Here is an 18,899-nt window from a genome sequence, read left to right on the forward strand (position 1 = left end):
AAAAGGAGCTGACCCCATCCTCATCATTGAAGATCCTAATGGCCTATCCCCTACAGACATCATCCTGAGCACATCAGCACCACCCACCTCATCCCAGCCACCCCTGCAGCTATCAGAGGTGAACATACCATTGTCACTGGGCGTCTGTCCACTGGGGCCAGTGTCCCTCACCAAGGAGCAGCTATACCAACAGGCCATGGAAGAGGCCGCCTGGCACCACATGCCCCACCCCTCTGACTCCGAGCGTATTCGGTGAGGGGCTGTAGAAGGGGCTGGGGACTGGGACTCCCCAGTCTGAGGGAGGAGCTGGTTCCTGGGTCCTGAGAGACTAGGTAGAGTACTCGTCTCAAAGTGCTGAGGACTTGACTTGGGACTCCCTAAAGCAGGTTGAAGTGTGCCTCTGAACACACTCCTGAAGGCAGGGCAGGAGCTTAAAGCCACCTGGCACTAAATCCTCACTGGTTCACAGGCAGTACCTCCCCCGGAACCCTTGCCCGACACCCCCCTACCACCACCAGATGCCACCCCCACACTCGGACACTGTGGAGTTCTACCAGCGCCTGTCAACTGAGACGCTCTTCTTCATCTTCTACTATCTGGAGGTACAGCAGGGCCCCCGGGGCAGCCTCGGGCCCCCCAGCTCCGCCGCCACCGCTGCCATCCCCCCTCGGGCTGGAGGGGCGAGGTGGGTGTCCCACTGCGGCCACTGGGACCGCACCCTTCCCTATCCCAGTCCTGGGCCCCCTCAAATTAAACCTGACCCAGTCCCAAAACATTCTAATTGCTAAGATTTAGGGAGAGGCTGCAGGCCATAGGCCATGTACTGTTTCTACTGCTAAGAGCTCTCAGCTCCTGGGAAACCCTTTAGTTTAGGATAGTTGCTGAAGTGCAGTAGACACTCCCAAGGCCTCCCTAGAGACCTCTGCAGAATTGTCTGACCTCTTGACTGCAGAGGGTCAGCCCCTCTCCCTCTTCCCTTGAGTTTTCTACTTCGTCTCCTTTCAGCTTTCATTATGCATTAGTTTCTCTTCTTTCTCAAAGCTTTTCTGAAAGCAATTCTCACCTCCTGTCTCATTTTCTTCTGACCATGGTATGTTTTGTGCTCCCAGCACTGACTCCAAGTGGACTCTCCACCCCAGCTGGTCTGTGGTGGGGGTCTGGGTCCAGCCCTGATGCCCTGCCCTGTCCCCCTGCTAGCTACTCAGTTTGGATACCTTCTGATCTTTCCTCTGCATTTTCTTTCCCAGGGAACCAAGGCACAGTACTTGGCAGCCAAGGCCCTAAAGAAGCAGTCCTGGCGATTCCACACCAAGTATATGATGTGGTTCCAGAGGCACGAGGAGCCCAAGACCATCACAGATGAGTTTGAGCAGGTGAGGGGCCCACCCAACCTGGTCCCATTGGGGTATGGCTAGTGTACTCAATCCCAACCCTCAATTCTTGCTGGCCTTTCTCCTTTGAGCACAGTCCTGTAGACTGGCCAAGCTGGTTCCCTAAGTTGTTCACCTAGCCTGGGATACTGTCCCTCTCCATTTATCCATTACTTGGTGCTTTACTTCTGAGTCATTGTTACTGCTTCCAAAGAGAAGCCTTCCTGGAGCTGCTAACTGCCTCCACCATGCAGCCCTGGGTACTTTAGTTGGAAGCATGGGATTTTCTAGTTGGCGTTTCCCAAACTTGACTTCCATGGCCCCTTCTCCTTCATTTCTTGGCAAACAGCAGAGCAGGGACTGAGCGTACTTGGAAGTCTGTTTAGTCAGCCTTCTCGAGTCTCAACCATTAGTTGATTGGAAACTCCACTCTCCCTAAATATCCTGAAGCCAGCCAATCACCCGTTAGGTGATCTTGGGCAGTCAATCAAGCCTCTCTTCGTTTGTTCCCCTATCTGTAAAAGTGGGAGTAACAGCACCCACCTCATGCAGTTGTTACAAGGATTAAATGAGTTAATGTTAAGTACTAATGGTGCCTGCTATACAGTGAGCGTCATGATGTTTTTTGTGTTTTGTTTTTTTTTTTTTTGCTTTCAGTTGGTGTGTTTCACAGTGGCTTTCCTCACATTTTCCTCACCATACACATTTTCCAGGTACCAAGCTGGGCCTCATCGAACCCCATTCTCACAGAAATTTGTTCTGTCCTCTATATTCTTCCAGACCACTTTGAAGCTTTTCAGACACTTGACCTAACTGCTTTCTTGCTGTATGCTCTCCAACCTTGACTTCAGTCTTCCTATTCTGCCCTGGTTTGGTCCTTGACACGAATAGATCTTAGGGCATTGAGTCCCTCAGGATCTCAGTTATAGTGAAGTGTGTGTCTCTGCAGAGTTCTTAGATGTAGATGGTGCATATATTGCATTGTTGGCCACCTGTTGGTCCCCCACTCTTCAGTGTCACTTAACATAAGCTTAGGCCTCATGTTTGTACCTGCAGGCCCATGTGGGGCAAAGGCCAGGCTTGGCCCCCCTCTTCACTCTTTAAGATCACCAAGGGTGGAGTGTGACAATGCAAGCATGTAGGACAATCGGCTTGGTACCTCCATGCCCCTGACAACTGTTCATCTGCCTGGCCCAGATCTCAGCCCCCCTCTTCATCCACTCACTGACCACCTTCTTCCCCGGCCAGGGCACCTACATCTACTTTGACTACGAGAAGTGGGGCCAGCGGAAGAAGGAAGGCTTCACCTTTGAGTATCGCTACCTGGAGGACCGGGACCTCCAGTGACACCGGCCCCCCCTCTACCCTCCCCCTCCCCCGCATGCTGATCCCCCTGCCCAGGTGAGGGCCCTGCCCTGGAAGACTGGGGGAGGCCCAAGGCCATGGGACACCCTCCCCCCCAGGAAGCAGGGAAGGGATAGGGAGGTTTTCTCTTCCTCTCTGCCCTACCCTGGGGGCCTGGGGGCAAGGGCTGCCCCCTCCTCCCCTCCCCAGTGAGGGACATTTTTTGGTAAACCTATTTTCATTTTGGAAAATATTTATGAATAAATAGTTTTATATGACGGCTGGCAGCTACGGCCTCCCCTGTCCCCCCAAAAGAGTTCAGCGGGCAGGAGTTGGGTTCTGCTGGCGGGGTTGCCGGGCCAGCTGAGGGTTGAACTGGGAGTTGTACCGCCGCCTCCGTTCATCTGTCTCTTCTGCTTCCACCTGACCTTGCTGGGATACCTGGCTTTGTACCCTGACCAGTAGGGCCTCTGCTCGAGCTCTCTCAGCTGCTTCCCGCTGAAGACGCTCAGTACGGAGCTTTTCTAGGGAAGGTGGCCTGCAGGGAGGAAAGCAAGAGCAGAAAGTTTGTCCTGTGTCCCTCCAGGTTAAGAAAGCACACTGAGCAGTATCCCGTACCATTTTCAAATAATGTGTTTTTGTCCTCTAACCCCAAAACCCCATTTTAAAAAATGAGGATTGGTCTCAATCCCCAGCACCCATATAAAGCAGCTCACAATTCTAGTTCCAAGGGATCTGGCACCCTCAAACAGATATAAATGCTAATGCACATAAAATAAATCTTTGTCGGGCAATGGTGGTACACACCTTTAATCCCAGCACTCCAGGTGGATCTCCGAGTTTGGGGCTAGCCCAGTCTATAGAGCAAGTTCCAAGACAGCCAGGGCTATACACAAAGAAACCCTATCACAAAAACACTAACACAAACCTGAGGACCAAAGTCAAGTATGCTCTTATCTGTGGGGTGCCTTCTACTGTGGCAATGAAGGTTTCATAAAAAGCTCTGGAGTGACTAGAAAAGAACTGAGTGTGATGGGTGGGGCACATTCTAATAACCCTGGCACTCTGGAGGCAGAGACAAGGTTTCCATAGTTCTAGGACAACCAGTGTAACATTGAAACTTTAAAAAAAAAAAAAACAAAACAAAACTTAGAAACCATAAACCTGAGAGCCACAAACTGAACTAGTAATGAAAACTGAGCCGAGTATGGTGGCACAGACCCTTGATCCTAGCTAGCACTTGTGAAGCAGAGGCCAGCCAGACATAGTAATATCATGTCCCAAGAAAAGTGCTGAAGGGCTGGAGAGATGGTTCCATGGTTAAGAGCACTGGCTGTTCTTTGAGAAGACTTGTGTTTGAGTCCCAGTGTTATTTTGAACACAATGTGTTCAGTTTCAGGTGACCCAGTGTGTTCTAGTCTAAAGGCATCAGCAGTTATGTGGTACACAGACATGTAACAAGACACCCATGCACATTAAAAAAAACAAAACCTCAAGAAATACTGTACACAAGCATCTGCCCATACCCTTAGCCATAAGAGGAGATGCTGCTCTTACAATCCTAAAGTAAGTCTGTCTCCACAGAGGTCCCTAGACAACTTACTAGGACCACTTTATCCTGCCTGCCCTGCTGAGCCTTTTTGTGGTACCCTGGCTGGTGTGCTAGGATCTTCAAAGTCTCACTCTGCTCTACTGTGAGCTGAGTCTCTATTCTTACTCTCTGGGCCGTTGTTTCTGAGGCCGTTCCTCCCTGGAAGGATGGCTTTCACTGCTGTGCCTTTTCTTTGCCAGGTGCTTCTGCATCTCTTTCAAGGGATCCAATCGGTTCTTGATCTTCTCATCTGGGCTTGGGCCAGGAGGGCAGCCCTTTTGCCCTGGGGGGAGCTGGTACCAAGGCGGTTGAGTTTGGGCCTCTGCTGCACTCTGGCCCAAGTACGTCAAGATGCCTAGTGCTCTCTCTTGCCTCTCCTGCAGGGGCAAGAAAACAAATAGTCTTTTTCAGTCCCTCTGGGAGCCCTAGATGTGGCAATAAAAAAACCCAGGGCTCCAGTTTCTGGAGCCAGGGACTGGTAGACAGTCATTTCACAAGGGAAATCACAAGACCACTCAGGGACCAGCTTTGCAAAGCACCAGGGGCTTATCTGCAGGAGGAGGAAGAAAAGGAGGGCAGTGGCCTGTGCAGTAATGGAAGATGGGAGAAGCTTACTTCGGGAACAGTAAAAGCAAAGCAGAAAAGCAAAGTGGAGGAGTGATTTTCATTCAGTGGGAGATAGAGAGAGAGGAGAGCTACAGTACAAGTCAGTTTGAAAAGCACAAATGCCATCTGGAGGTGCGTGCCTATGATCCCAACACTTGGCCCAGGAGGTCAAGGCAGGGGGGTTGAGAACTGGAAGGTACCCCTGGTCTGTATAGTTGTGATCTCATCTCAAAAATAAAATAGCTTAAGACTTTTTAGTCCCATAAGAAAAGGTTAGCCAGTTTAAGTGCTGTACAGCAGAACCAATTTATAGGTAATACCTCTCAGTCACATTCTAAATTTTCTGTGTGCTTACTTCTCACCATATCCTAACAGTCACCCCCACCCCCACAATTCCACCGAAAAAAATGAGGCCAGCTTACCTTTTCCTGTCGCTTCTCTTCCTCATGCTCTTTATTGCCTCTGGGCACTCCTTTCCCTTCTTCCAGCAGCTCTCTAAACAGGTCCACAGGGCCAGAACTTGGAGCTCTTGGGTCTGCTGCTTCCAGCTCAGGCACTGAGTTTCGTTGCCTGGCTTTCTTCCGTAGGAATTCTGTACGGGCCTATGAAGGGTTATAGGCAGGACATTCAGAACCCAGAAGTGCTGATGGGCAGGGAGGGCAGTGGTAACACACACCTTTGATCCCAGCACTCAGGAGGCTGAGGCAGGTGGATCTCTGAATTTAAGGCCAGCCTGGTCTACAGAGTGAGTTAGTTCCTGGACTACCCAGAGAAACCCTGTCTCAAAAAAATCAAAGGGGAAAAAAAAGGAGCCAGAGGAATGGAATTATTGGGAGCCAGAAGAGACACCATTTCTAACTTGGAGTGGAGAACCAGTGTTTTTAAACAGTAAACTGGGCTATCAGAGATAGTTGGGAGAAGATCCCTGGCCTAAAACAGAAGAAGGCTTCCCAGCCTGAAGTGATGCAAGAAAAACCCATTCAGGTAGAGGTGGCTTGTTCAGCCATTGAGCCCCCTTCCTTGTGTGTGTACTTTGAAGTTTGTTATATACTCCCAAACTTGTAAGGTAGCCAAACATTGCTTTCCGAACAAAGGGTCTGAATCCAAGGTATGGCTTCTGGTCATCATTCTAAATACAGCCCAACTCCAGATAGGGATAGTCTCCGACTAACAATTCTCCCCTTTCTGCAGCTTTAGTATCTGGGATTAATTACAAGCTTCACCTTTTTTCTTTTTCTTTTTTTTTTTTTAAAGCACACACTAATTCATGATCAGATTGGCCAAGGGACTTAAGTGTAAACTAAACTGATCGAGTAACTATTAAAGTCTGTGCGTGTGTGTGTTCTTCAATACCAGCGTTTAGATGGAACAGGCAAGCTGATCTCTGAGCTCGAGACCAGCCTGGTCTACATAGCCAGTTCCTCCGGAACAGCCACGGCTACACAGACCGTTTCAAATAAAGAAAGCTTCCAGATGTGCTTTTCTTGGGGAGCAATGAGGGAGTAAAAACATGTCCAATGAAGTGGACCCCATCTTGTCCGCCCTTTGCCCTCCTTGCTGAAGCTGTTGCACTCAGAGCAAGGTGACCGCACCCCTCTAAGTTGTTCTAAGAGGGAATTTCTCAAAGCAAGCGCTCAGAAGGGAGCATACACACAGTGGGTGATTAACTTGTGCGGACAACCTAAAAAGTAATCAGAATATTTGTCCAACTCTTCCAGTGTGCTAGTCTCTGGTCCCTCAACACCAGTAGGTAAATTTAGGAAGGTTTCATGGAAGTTAGCACAGGATTTTCAGAAAAACATCGCCGAACATACAAACCTGCTCCCGACACCGAGTGATAGGCAGGCCTGCCGCGCTTCTGGGCCCGCCCTAGGCTTACCTCTTGCTGAGCGAGCAGCGACCTCCGCTCACGCTCCTTCTCCTCCTCCCGGGCCTGGGCCTCGTCGCGCCGCACACGGGCAACATTGTCCTTGTTCCGGACGTGCCAGCTTTTTTTGGGCAAGATATTCATGGCTCCAGTGCGGACCTCTGACTGTCAGGCCCACTCTTCAGCACTTCCGATTGGCTCGAGGATGCTTCCGCCCTATGGTTCCACCGTTGCTCGTGCATTGGTTCTGGGCAAAGTGCCACGCCCCCTCCTAGCCTTGGTTAGAGGTTATTGGCTGAGAGCCTTCCATCTCAGCCAATCCTAAGCATATGTAACCTGAGTTGCTCCACCCCGGACGCTGCTGGATGAGGCTATTGATAAGATGCCTTGCCTGTCTAACCCTTTAAGCAGATACAACCAAGCTCTTCAGGCCCACACGGACCTGGCCCCTCCCCAAACCCCTTCCGAGGCTTCAGAACAGGGTTTCAAAACGCATAGCGGCCTTGACTGTTGTTTATTAATACGGTTCAATTGGAAGTGTGGCATTCGGGCGTGGGATTTGGTTCCAGAGATGAGAGGGTCCCATCACTTGATAAATGAAGTCACTGAAGCTCTACGATGGGTCTGAGAGGCTGAAGGTCCCGCCAGACTTATCAGGAAGCTCCATTCGTTGAGCTCAGAGCCACAGCTCGCTGGGCTAGGAAGACTTTATTCTGTACTTCCTGGGGGCAAAAAGGAGTGAAAGTGAAGCACACCTTCTCTTCATCAATGCTCCTCTTTTATGTTCTCAGAGCCCTTTCCAGGGAAATCATCCTGGCTCACCGTCTCTATCTGGCGTTTGAGCTCAGAGATGAGGCGTCCATAAGAGTTAGCCAGCACTATGGTATACATCATCAGAATGCTATGGAAGACAGGAATGAAAAATCACTCTAGAAAAAAACATCATCTTCATCATATGGCTCCTTAGAAACCAGGCTGGAGAGATAGATGGCTTGTAACCGGAGCATTGGCTGCACTTACAAAGGACCAGGTTCAATTCCCAGCACCCAGCACCCACATGGCAGCTTACAATTGTAACTCAAGTTCGTTACTTCACACATACATACACACTGTCCAAATACCAACACACATAAAAATTAAATGAATAAGTAAATTAAAGAAACCAATATCAGAGCTGGGTAGTAGTGGCGCACGCCTTTAATCCCAGCATTTGGGAGGCAGAGGCTGGTGGAGGTACTGAGTTTGAGGCCAGCCTGGTCTACAGAGTGAGTTCCAGGACAGCCAGGGCTACACAGAAAAACCCTGTCTCGAAAAACAAAACAAAACCCAAAACAAACAAACAAACCAATATCTATCGGGATCCTCAAATCCCTTAAAACCCTTCTTGGGACTCTGAATGCCAATCTTTAGCCTCTCTCCTCAGACTCAAGAGTTCTGACCCTTTAAGCAGAGGTTCAGGCTCCATACCTCCTCCCCCTTCATCAAATCCATAAATCCACACCCCCAGCCCTCCTTCCTCAGACCCAGATGTCTTTTCTTAGAGCCTAAGTAAGCATTCACACTCCAACTCTCCCACTCTTGATTTAGGCACCCAGGCCAGCCCCACTTCTCTTCTATTGTACATAGGCATCCAGCCCTCCTCTCTAACACTCAACTACTTTCACTAAATCACACAAATCACTAAAATCACACACTAAATCACACACATTCAAACTCTGACTGCTCACCTAGAGAAGATCAGAAGGGGTACAGTAAAAGCCTGGGTCCCCAGAAAGTAGAGAAAGTTCTGGGCAGTCTGAGGGAGGCTCTCAATGGACTCAGGGATCTGGGCCCAAATGGACAACTTCCCTCGGAACGGGCCACACAGTTTAGAAGGTGGGATCCTGTAGGGAGAGACACATTGGATTCAATCAAGCAGGGCTAGAGTGAGAACAAACAGACGTCTCTCGTACTTACAGGAAGATACTGTAAAGTACAGGAACAGCAGAGATCGCCAGACCCACAAGAAGTACCAAGGGGAAAAAGAAATTCGCTGTGGATGCTCGGAAGGTGCGGGAAGCCGGTGAGTAGATGGAGAAGAGTGTTATCTGGTAGGGAGAGGTGAGGAAATGGAGACTTGAGACTCCAGAGTCAATCCTTCGCTTTTCCTTGTTTCTTATCTTGGAGCTTTGGCCTCCTTTGGAGGCAGGCCCCAGATCTCTGAGCCACCTGCAGCTTACTTAGTCTTAGAAGTCAGAATATCCCAGATGGCTCCTCCTCTAAACATAGGACTCTGACTTTCAGCTCCGTCCTCCCTCCCTCAGGGCATAGTAATCAGAGGTCCTGATATCCACCCTCCTTTCCCTAGCCAGGAGTCCAGCCTCCAACACCTGTCCGCTCAGACCCCACGATACTCCTCGGACTCACCTTCTTCAGACAGAAAAGTATGAAGAACTTGGCGGTGTTGATCAAAGGCAGTAAAGGGCAGAAAAAGCTTCCCACCCAGACAACGGTCTGAGCATAGATGAGCCCCAGCACCTCATCGGGCACCTGGAACTCCAGAGTTCCCGACAGACGACCCAATGCCCCAGGACAGAGGCCACAGAGTATCCTGAAGGGCAGAGTGGGACAGTCATAGGCCTGCCTTTGGTTTTCCGAACCCTACCACCCAGCCCATTCTTTTGAAAAGGCTTTTGAGGAGCTGAGCTTTTAAGTCTGTGAGGTATGTTCCAGAACAAGCCTGATCTTAGTTAACTAGCCTGAAACAATATGATAGTGTTTGGCAGGGTGGTATAGTGGTTGGCAGGGTAGTAGTGGTGCAAGCCTTTAATCCCAGCACTCAGGAGGCAGAGGCAGGTTGGATCGCTGAGTTCAAGGACAGCCTGGTCTACAGAGTGAGTTCCAGGACAGCCAGGGATTCACAGACAACCCTGTCTTGGAAACAAACAAACAAAGATAGTAGGAGTTGGGTTAGGGAAAAATAATCAAAAAATAGGAGGTATGTATTAGGTAAGGATAAAGGAAGTAAAAACTGGGTTTAAAAAGTGTGGGGGGGGGCTAGATGTGATGTGATGGCTTATATTGGTAATCAGAGCCCTAGGGAGGCTAGATCACCACCAGTTCCAGGCCAGCCTAAACTACAGCCAGCCCGTGTCTGGGAGAAATAGATGAGAGAGATGGTCAGTGGTTAAGAGCCTTACTGAGCCAGGCGTGGTGGCACATGCCTTTACTTCCAGTACTTGGAAGACAGAGGCAGGTGGATCTCTGTGAGCTCAAGGCCAGAGTAAGTTCCAGGACAGCCAGGGCTCTGTTGAGACACTGTCTCTACATACACACACACACACACACACACACACACACACACACACACACACAGGAATACTGTCTTGCCAGAGAACCAGAATTCAACTCCCAGAACCCACATCAGTTACCAGCTCACAGCTAACTGTAACTTCAGTTCTATGGAATGACACCCTTTTCTTGTTTCAGTGGGCACCTGTACTCACATGCACATACCTATCCCCTAACACACATACTTAAATAAATCACACATACACACACACACTCAGAGATGGCTCAGCAGTTAAGAGCATTTGCAAGACAGTCACAAGAACCAGAGTTAAAAATCCCAGAATCCAGACATTAAAATCCCAGAATTCAGACATCTTGGCATACTTGTAACCTCAATACTGAGAGGACCAGAGATAAGATAAGCTGGGGCTTTTTGGCTGTGAATCCCAGGTTCAGAGAGAGACACCCTGTCTCAAAGGAATAGGCAAAGAGCAATAGAGGAAGACATACAAAGCCTTCTTCTAAGCCGGGCGGTGGTGGCGCACGCCTTTAATCCCAGCACTTGGGAGGCAGAGGCAGGCGGATTTCTGAGTTCGAGGCCAGCCTGGTCTACAGAGTGAGTTCCAGGACAGCCACGGTTACACAGAGAAACTCTGTCTCGAAAAACCAAAATAAATAAATAAATAAATAAATAAACAAAGCCTTCTTCTGACACCCCCCCACAAACACACAACATATGTTCACACAAACAGACACACATGCACACCAATAAATAAGAGAAACAAAATTATAAAGACACCTGGGGTATCTAACAATGACAAACTGCCTTGGTTATGCAAAGACCTCATTAAAAAGAAAAGAAAATAGGTGGAGCAAAATATAAAAACAATTCCATTGGGGTGCCGTGTGCTATAATAGGGGCAGGGCTATCAGGGTGGGCAAGGCCACTTACTTCCTAGGAAACTGGACCAACAGCGTGACCAACAGGCCCATCAGCAGATCAAAGAGCACAAGTTTGTACATCTCCTGGCCCAGCCGAGTCTCCCAGCACTGAAGAAGTAAGAAACTGGTAGATCAGACTCTCCTGCCTGGAGGCTCAAGCCGCTGAGGCTCCAAATTGCCAGCAAACATCAGAACCCCATTCGTGAGTTGCATGGGTGGGCGCTTCACTGTTTATGAGTATTCATGCCATGTTCAACTTCTTTCTAACCAAGGAACAGTCCACGCAGGTCAATGATCCCTAGGCCCAAGAATGCCACCTGTGTACCCACAGCATTCTCACCGGAATTTCTTTGTAATTGTAGCCACAGGCCTTGCATCCTTCTGCCTCCATGTTTCCCCCACACGTGATCTGATTCCACAGAGAGATCAGAAGGAACACCAGGGAGGCCAGACGTAAAAACACAGTCCTGCAAGATGAAGGGACTCACACTGATGCAGTGCCTTCTGGATACACACACTCATGATCTCCCCCATTTTATGCTTTTCCTACCCTCATCCCCCACCACCACACACACGCTCTTCACAGAGGAAGGAACTGAGTCAGAATTTGAGACCAGAACTCCCTGGATTTCATATGCGTGGGACTTCCTTTCTCATTCCTCTCTCTCTTTGTGTGTGTGTGTGTGTGTGTGTGTGTATAAATAATGACAAATATGACATATGACATATATGTTATATATATGTATATATAATGTGTATATGTTTTCCTGTTTGTATTTGTGTGCACCACAAGCATTCTGGTGCCTGCAGAGGCTAGAGAGGGTGTCTGATCCCCTGGAAACTGGATATTCAGGCAGTTGTGAGCTCTCTGGTGTGGTTTCTGGGAACCAACTCCTGATGTTCTCCAAGAGCAATAAGCGTTCTTAGCCACTGAGCCATCTCTCTAGCCTCTTTTTGTCTTAAAAACAAAAACAAAACAAAACACAAAAGTGTCTGTGTGCCATAGTGCGAAGTGCAGTCCATTCTCTCCTCTGCCTTTACACTGGTTCTGGAAATGCACTCAGGTCGCCAGACTTGCACAGCAAGCACTTTTATCCTCTGAGCCATCTCACCAGCTTACTCCTCTGTCTTATCTGTAGAACCTTTCTCCGCCTGTCCCTTTCTCCCTTCTGCCTGCACTCTCATCCCATCCCATGAGTCCAGAACCTAAGCAGGATCAAGACGATCTGACGGCTGTGAGTGTAGCCCTCTAGTGAGGCAATGAACTTGAACACAGGAGGCAGCACAAAGTTGAACACAGAAATGAAGATGGATGGAAGGTAATCCACCAGAAGCTTGAGTAGCGGGGTCTGCTGGACAAGGGGTGTCTCCTGAAAGGGAGTATGGGACAAGGAAAGAAGCAAGCTTAAAGTCCATCTATAGCCTCTTCTTATCTTAAAAGACCCTAAAATCCCAAGAATTCTAGACCCCAGTTCACTCCCACAGGGCTTCTCTACCTTTGGAAATGTGGGTTCTAGGACCCAAGGACCCTCCTCCTTCAAGACCCTCCGCACCTGCAGTGTCAAGGTGTACTCTGTGGCCCAGTAGATGCCATAAAAGGCCGCCCCCAGGAGCGCGAGGACCAGCACGTTGAGCAGCGCCCTCACTGACCACACCCTGGCTCGCTGGCCCAGGGTCTGCTCCGCAGCACGGCGCCGGACTACTGCTTCCTCTAGGTCCACCTAAGGCCAAAAGGGACTGCTGCTGAGAATCTGTCCCTTCAAGCCTGACTTTTCTACAGATTAAACCGATATAGCACCCTCCTTGTTTCATACTCTTCAGGGGTGTCTGTGGGACCATTTAGTTCTTGGGCCACTGGCCCTTCAGAGTCTGGACTTGCATCTCAAGTCCGCCACTCCTTAATTCAACCCGGAAATCCAAACCTCACCCTACCTTCTGTCCAAGGCCTACCCTTCTTTGGCCCAATACAGAACCCCAGGATCCCCCTCCTCTGAAACTCCCAGCTAGTTCACCTTTTTGAAACCACGCCCCCATTTCACTTGGGATCAATCTTAGGTTCCGTCCCTTTTCTAAACAAATTCCAGGTCCCAGCCCCGCCCCCCCCACCCTCCTACCCCCTCAGTCTCCTCCATGGCAGGCATTCCTAGCCTGGCTTCTGTTTAGCTCTGTCTCTTAGCAATGCCTTGCTCCTCATCTTAGTTGGGTCTTGTCTGGTCCTCAATTAATGGCAGCTCCGCCTCCCCGAACACACCTGTAGTTCATACAAAATGATGCACTGGCGCAGCCGCACGTGCACGTCCCCGAAGAGGCCAAAATTCCAGGCTGAGAACACTCGGTGACTGTAGCTGGTCAGAATGTCTGACTCGGCCAACAGTGTCTCCTTCAACCCGGACACCGAACTGAAAGAACAGACCACCGGAGAAGTGTTGGTGGGGACACCTTACTTATAGAACACAAACTCAAATTCCTGTGACCAGGTGCCACCTGCTGAAGTCAGATAGTTACACAAAGTCTTTGGAACTAAAGGCTAAGAGATCTGGGAAGCAGACACACTAAAGGGACAGAAGAACTTAGGAGACACTGCCAGATCTCTAGAGGAAAGAGGGAGATACCTAGGAGAAGAGAGAAGAGAAGAATGCAAAGTACATTCTAGAGAAGAGGTGAGCTGGCCTGACAGCATGCACTTGTGCATGTAGTGTATGCATAAATACATGGTGATATTGTGTGTGTGTATGCATGTGTTTAGAGGCCAGAGATGCACACATTAGGTGTCTTCCTCTATCATTCTCCATTTTATTTTTCAAATGGACTCATTCATTGAACGTGGAACTCATTATTTAGGATAGACTGGCTGGCCAGTGAGTCCCTGGATCCTCTTGTCTTTGTTGCCCTCCCCCAACCTCCAGTGCTGGGGCTACAGATGTGTACTGATGTGTTACCCAGCTCTTCCGTGGGCTTCCTGGAACTCATTCTGTAGACCAGGCTGGCCTCGAACCTGCCTCTCCAGTGCTGGGATTAAAGGTGAGTGTCACCACCATCCAGCTGCTTTTATTTTTTTGAGACAAGGTCTTCACTATGAGGGTGAAGCTGGCCTCAAAATCATGATCCTAATGCCTGCCTTCACCTACCTAGTAAAGGTCTGGGCTCCCAGATCCATTTATTCATGTTTTATACTCCTTCATAATTTATATTTGTTCATTATTAAATAATCTGTTTTATAGCTTGTGTCCTCCTTCAGGATTGCAAGCTGTTAAAAATGCCTGGCAATCAGAAGACATATTAAAAAAATAATTTTCTAATAGCTTCTAGCAGTTTGGGAGCATGGCCCCACCCATGGCTACATCCATAGCCCTTACCTCTAACTCCCTTTAAAATACTTGGTTTCCCTTCCTGGGGATCTCCAAATCATATCTGAATGCCAGTTCAAATACCTATCTCAATGTTAGGGATTTAGCTCAGTGGCAGGGCTCTTGCCTAGAAAGTTCAAAAGCCCTGAATTCCATCCCCATCTTGTGAGGGCATGAGGGAGACAATCTATCTCTGGTGCTCACCCTTTGTAGAGTCCACATACCCAAATAAATAACAGCTCAATACTTCCTTTGTACATCTAAAAGTTCCCTCAGAGCCTAGGGGTGTGGGTATAGTTTTGTGGTAGAGAAATTGCCTAGCATACATGAAGACTCCAGATTCCATCCCTAGCACCTCCCTTTCTTTCTCTCTCTTTCTCTCTCTCTCCCTCTCTCTCTCTCTCTCTTTCTCTCTCTCTCTTTCTCTCTCTCACATACACACACACACACCACAGGCACACTGGTATATGTCTGTAATCCTCAGGAGGCTAAGGCAGGAGGATTGCTGAGTTCAAGACTAGTCTAGCCTACAGAACAGATTTGAGGCCAGCCTAAACTACAGCATGCTACTTTATCAAAACAAACAACAAACAAGCAACATACCTCTACAGGGAGTGATTCTTAACTTCTATCTTCTACATCCCTCACATAGCTGACTAGGAATTCCTGGGTGCTCTCCCTCACAATATACTCAGACCCTCCATTTATATAAAGGACAAAAGCAGGACACAAGGTTTCACATAGCCCAGGCTAGCCTCAAACTAGAGTCCCTGTTCCTCCTGCTTCCACCTCCTGAGTGCTGGGATTTGAGACAGGAGCCATGCCAGTAGGCTTGGTATTCTAATTATTTTTTTCTTTCTACATTTATTTGTTTTGTGTGTGCATGTTTGTTTCTGTGATGGCACCAGTGTGCCGTGCCGTGTGTGTGGTGGTGAGAAGACAGCCTGTGGAGGAGTGGGCTTCCTTTCCTTACTGTGAGGCTCTGGGAAAGGACCTCAGCTTCTCAGGCTCGGCAGAAAGTGTCCCCATCCACACAAAATGTTGCCAGCCAATTAAACACATGGGCCGACATACTCAGCCAGATAGGATCTTTCTGTGTAGCGCACAGAGGTCTTCAACTTACTCTGTAGCCTAGGCTGACCTTGAACTCAAAATAATCATCCTGTCTCAGTCTCCTAAGTGATGACTTGGGCCTCCACTCCTGGCTTTAAAATGGATTTCAATGTTGAAGAAATGACTCCTGTGTGTGTGTGTGTGTGTGTGAGCTCTACCACCTCCATTTTCCCCTTCCTATCTGAATCAGGATGTGGGCATCACTAACCGGTGTAGGATGAACAGCAAGTAGATGAGGCCGATGGCAAAGACGGAGCACAGGTAGGTGATGGCCAGGTTCGATCGGGGTGGGTAGAACCCGTAGAACAGAGGGGACCACTCTAGGTAACCCTGGGGAGGAAGAGGCAGAACAAAGGTCATGGTGGGGCTGGGTGGAGATCCGTACACTAGGATACCAGGCTTCAAAAGTGATTCCTCTGGGGACCATGGCACCCACCTCTCCAGAGAGCAAGTTGAAGAGCTGGGTGGGGAAGGCGACCAGGCCATGAGTGTGTGGAATATAGGAACCACAGGGTGAAGAGATGTTAGGGCCAGGGGGACCTGGAGGAGCCCCTTCCAACCAGGCGGGGATCAGCTTCATGCAGACTTCAATCACAGATGCCGCCAGGTTGAGAAAGAGCAGGAAGCGCAGCAGGGAGAAGTAGGACTCAGTGCCTGCTCCAAACTGGCCTGCAGAGGGCAGCAGAGCGGCCTCAGGTCCCTCACCAGCGTAGTTCCAACCCTGCGTCCTGGCCCCAGCCTTCCTCCCTCAGACCCAGCCCTCCTCTCTCAGACCCAGGAGTCTATAACAGAGCCCTGACTCCTGGTCTGACCCTGGAGTCCAGAAACCAGGCCCCTCTCTCAGACTCCGGTTCTCTTCTCTCTGATTCAGAAGGCTTCAGGCACTAGCCTCCTTTATCCTTCAGACCAGGGGTACAGGACCTAGCCCTTTTCCCGAAGGCCCAGAGGGTAGTCTCCACCGCACCCTCTGTCAGACCCGGGAAATCACACTCTAGCCTCAGATCCCGGGAGTCCAGACCCCAGGCCTCTTCCTTTAAAGCCCAGCACACCCCCAATTTTCTTCAGCGTCCATGCCCAGGGCTGTATAGTTTGAAAGCCTTCTTTCATTTTTCCCTTGGTCCTGGAAAGCTGTCGGGTCCAGTAGGCAGCCCTAGATTCAGAGTCAGAAGCCACCCGCTCTCTAGCCTGGTTCTTCCTGGAAAGAAAGCAGAGACAGTGTCAGAAAATGAAGGGCTTGGAAACTACGAACCGGGAACCGCCCGAAGTCAGAAACAACTAAATATAATTAGGATAGGCATCGGGGTACTGTCTCCATGAACTGGAATACTCTTTAGCAAGTAAAAAGGAGCCAAATCTAATTTTTTTTAATATTTATTATTATACATAAGTATACTATAGCTGTCTTCAGACACACCAGAAGAGGGTGTTAGATCTCATTTTGGGTGGTTGTGAGCCACCATGTGGTTGCTGGGATTTGAACTCAGGACCTTCGGAAGAGCAGTCGGTGCTCTTACCCGCTGAGCCATTTCTCCGGCCCCGCCAAATCTAATTTATGAATAAGAAACCAGACATAAAATAATGATAGTGCCATGTCTTGTAGTATATGCTTGTAATCCTAACAGTGAGGTTGAGGCAGGGGAACTGAGAGTCCCAGGACAGGCTGGCAGATTAGTGACATGTTTTTGAAAGAAAATGAAGGAGTCCAGTGTAGTGCACCATTCATGCTTGTAGTCCCTCAATTAGGAGAAGAGGGCAGAAGGATTAATGCAAATTAGACATCAGTTGAAATAAGTAGTGCTTTCTGGTTAGCCTGGGTCACAGAGTTCGACACTCACTCCACTTTTGTCTCATCAAAACAGAACAAAATGGCTGGCATGTAAGGGCATTTGTGACCAACCCAAAACTCGAGTTGGATCCCTAAACTCAGATGGTAGAGAGAGAGAAATGACTCCTTTAAGTTGTCCCCTGAGCTTCACAGAAAGCTGTGCCACATGCATGAATAATCTTAGGGACACACACACACACACACACAAAGAGAGAGAGAGAGAGAGAGAGAGAGAGAGAGGAAGAAGAAAACAAACAAAACAAGAAGGAAGTTTGGGAGAAGGGGAAGAAACAAAAATAAAAAATGATTGAGTCTTCCTGAGTCTCTTAACAAGGTTCAGAGCAGGCCCAGGCTAACCCTACCAAGCTGGTGGCAAGGAAGTAAACAGAAAAACCTACTGAAATCAGGGAAGAGTGTGTCAGAAATAGAGGTGTTCACCTGTGTGCCCGCCTTGCTTGCATAGGCCAGGGAAGTTCCCGGGAAGGGTGAGATTCCATTTGGGCAGTTTCTGCAACGGCCTGAAGGCTTCTTCCTCCATCATCATCTTCATCCAGTGTCCCCCAAGGGAGCACACCAGGGCCACGGTATCGAAGCGTAGCAGCACTGGGGAGATCATTCAGCACAGATGCCAGTGATGGGCCTGTGCATGAAAACAAAGGATTGACAGACAGGGGAGTCTAGGCTACAATCCTTCCCCCTCAGATCCAGAGTCCAGGCCCCAGCCCACCTTCTCTCAGACGCAAGGGGAAAACGTGTCAGGCCACCTCCCTCAGACCTAGTCCTCTTTCCTCAGACCCAGGAGCCCATGCCCCAACCTTCTTCAGATGCAGGGGTCCAGGCCCCAGCTCATTTCTCTCAGACCCAGGGGTACAGGCCTCAAGCCACCTACCTCCCTTAAACCCAGGAGTTCAGACTTGGGTTCTCTTCCCTCAGATCCAGGGCTATAGATCCCATCATCTCTCCTTCAAACTGGGGTTCAAGGCCCTAGCCTCTCCCCCCTCCCCCAAGGTTTCTAGGTATGAACTCCCATATCCCTTCTACTCTAAGTGTGAACCTAAACTTCAACAACTTCCTGTTCCCTTACTGATGAGCTTAGAACCCCAGCCCCTCACATGTCTGATATTAGGGACCCAATCCCTGACCCTCTCCTCCAAGACTGTAACTAGGTTCTTGTACTGTTTTCCTTCGTGAGATCTGAGTTTCCCTGACAGGAAACCCAGGAAATGAAATTCGGCTTCTAGTCTCTGGTTCAGGAACTCAGCTTCCTTTCCTTTATGAATGGACCTGACTTTCCAGGACTCTTTCCTACCTGTTCTGGCTTTCCGCGAGCTAGACCAGGCTGGGGATTGGCCCCAGGCTTCCCTGGGACTTTCTTCCATGTTTGTAGGTGTACTGTACTTTCTGCACCCGTTGTTTCCGTCTCTAGAGGCCCCCAGGGCGGGGACTGCCTTAGGTAAGGGAGGGGCCTGCTGCAGGTCTGCACCTGGCCACTAGGAGGCTCGGGTGAGTACCCTACACTTCCTATAAAGGTCTCCTGGGAATTGAAGTCCTTACAGCCTCCAGAGCCAGCCAAACTTCATGGCAGCCAGGACCCCCCCCACCCCACCCCCATATGTCACACCAG

General features: G+C 49.4%; 3 protein-coding genes across 11 annotated transcripts in view; 1 reads left to right on the plus strand and 2 right to left on the minus strand.

Annotated features, from left to right (window-relative positions):
* Positions 1-3,001, plus strand: part of Cnot3 (CCR4-NOT transcription complex subunit 3) — a 15,978-nt gene extending 12,977 nt beyond the window's left edge. For 6 of the 9 annotated variants that reach the window (XM_031385053.1, XM_031385052.1, XM_031385051.1 and 3 more), the window contains exons 15-18: positions 57-252; positions 470-602; positions 1,248-1,373; positions 2,619-2,994. In XM_031385053.1, the coding sequence (XP_031240913.1) occupies positions 57-252; positions 470-602; positions 1,248-1,373; positions 2,619-2,717 (554 nt within the window). In that variant the 3' untranslated portion in view covers positions 2,718-2,994. Of the gene's footprint in view, positions 1-56; positions 253-469; positions 686-1,247; positions 1,374-2,618 lie in introns of all 9 variants that reach the window. The other 3 variants (XR_004122865.1, XR_004122866.1, XM_031385055.1) reach the window with 2 other exon arrangements.
* Positions 2,950-7,322, minus strand: Leng1 (leukocyte receptor cluster member 1). Its single transcript, XM_031385071.1, has 4 exons — positions 6,791-7,322; positions 5,334-5,513; positions 4,432-4,682; positions 2,950-3,252 (listed from the first exon to the last, which is right to left on the minus strand). Exons 1-4 carry the CDS (start codon positions 6,920-6,922, stop codon positions 3,033-3,035), a joined length of 783 nt encoding a protein of 260 aa, XP_031240931.1. The 5' UTR covers positions 6,923-7,322; the 3' UTR covers positions 2,950-3,032.
* On the minus strand, positions 7,277-18,820 carry Tmc4 (transmembrane channel like 4). Its single transcript, XM_031385057.1, has 15 exons — positions 18,585-18,820; positions 17,714-17,915; positions 16,500-16,645; positions 15,887-16,119; positions 15,659-15,780; positions 13,242-13,389; positions 12,544-12,711; positions 12,197-12,360; positions 11,331-11,457; positions 11,001-11,098; positions 9,185-9,368; positions 8,735-8,865; positions 8,506-8,661; positions 7,601-7,679; positions 7,277-7,500 (listed from the first exon to the last, which is right to left on the minus strand). Exons 1-15 carry the CDS (start codon positions 18,652-18,654, stop codon positions 7,432-7,434), a joined length of 2,097 nt encoding a protein of 698 aa, XP_031240917.1. The 5' UTR covers positions 18,655-18,820; the 3' UTR covers positions 7,277-7,431.
* Between the last annotated feature and the right edge of the window lie 79 nt (positions 18,821-18,899).

Source organism: Mastomys coucha, unplaced genomic scaffold, assembly GCF_008632895.1.
Source record: "Mastomys coucha isolate ucsf_1 unplaced genomic scaffold, UCSF_Mcou_1 pScaffold21, whole genome shotgun sequence".
NCBI classification, from domain to species: Eukaryota; Metazoa; Chordata; class Mammalia; order Rodentia; family Muridae; genus Mastomys; species Mastomys coucha.

Coding starts and splice junctions, on each gene's coding strand:
- Leng1 (XM_031385071.1), bottom strand. CDS start 6,922: ATGAATATCTTGCCCAAAAAAAGCTGGCACGTCCGGAACAAGGACAAT. Junction 5,514..6,790: donor CGCTGCTCGCTCAGCAAGAG/GTAAGCCTAGGG, acceptor AACCCTTCATAG/GCCCGTACAGAATTCCTACG. Junction 3,253..4,431: donor CAGAAACAACGGCCCAGAGA/GTAAGAATAGAG, acceptor TCCTCCCTGCAG/GCCACCTTCCCTAGAAAAGC.
- Tmc4 (XM_031385057.1), bottom strand. CDS start 18,654: ATGGAAGAAAGTCCCAGGGAAGCCTGGGGCCAATCCCCAGCCTGGTCT. Junction 15,781..15,886: donor TCAACTTGCTCTCTGGAGAG/GTGGGTGCCATG, acceptor CTTCCTCCCCAG/GGTTACCTAGAGTGGTCCCC. Junction 13,390..15,658: donor TTGCTGTTCATCCTACACCG/GTTAGTGATGCC, acceptor CTGTTCTTTCAG/TTCGGTGTCCGGGTTGAAGG.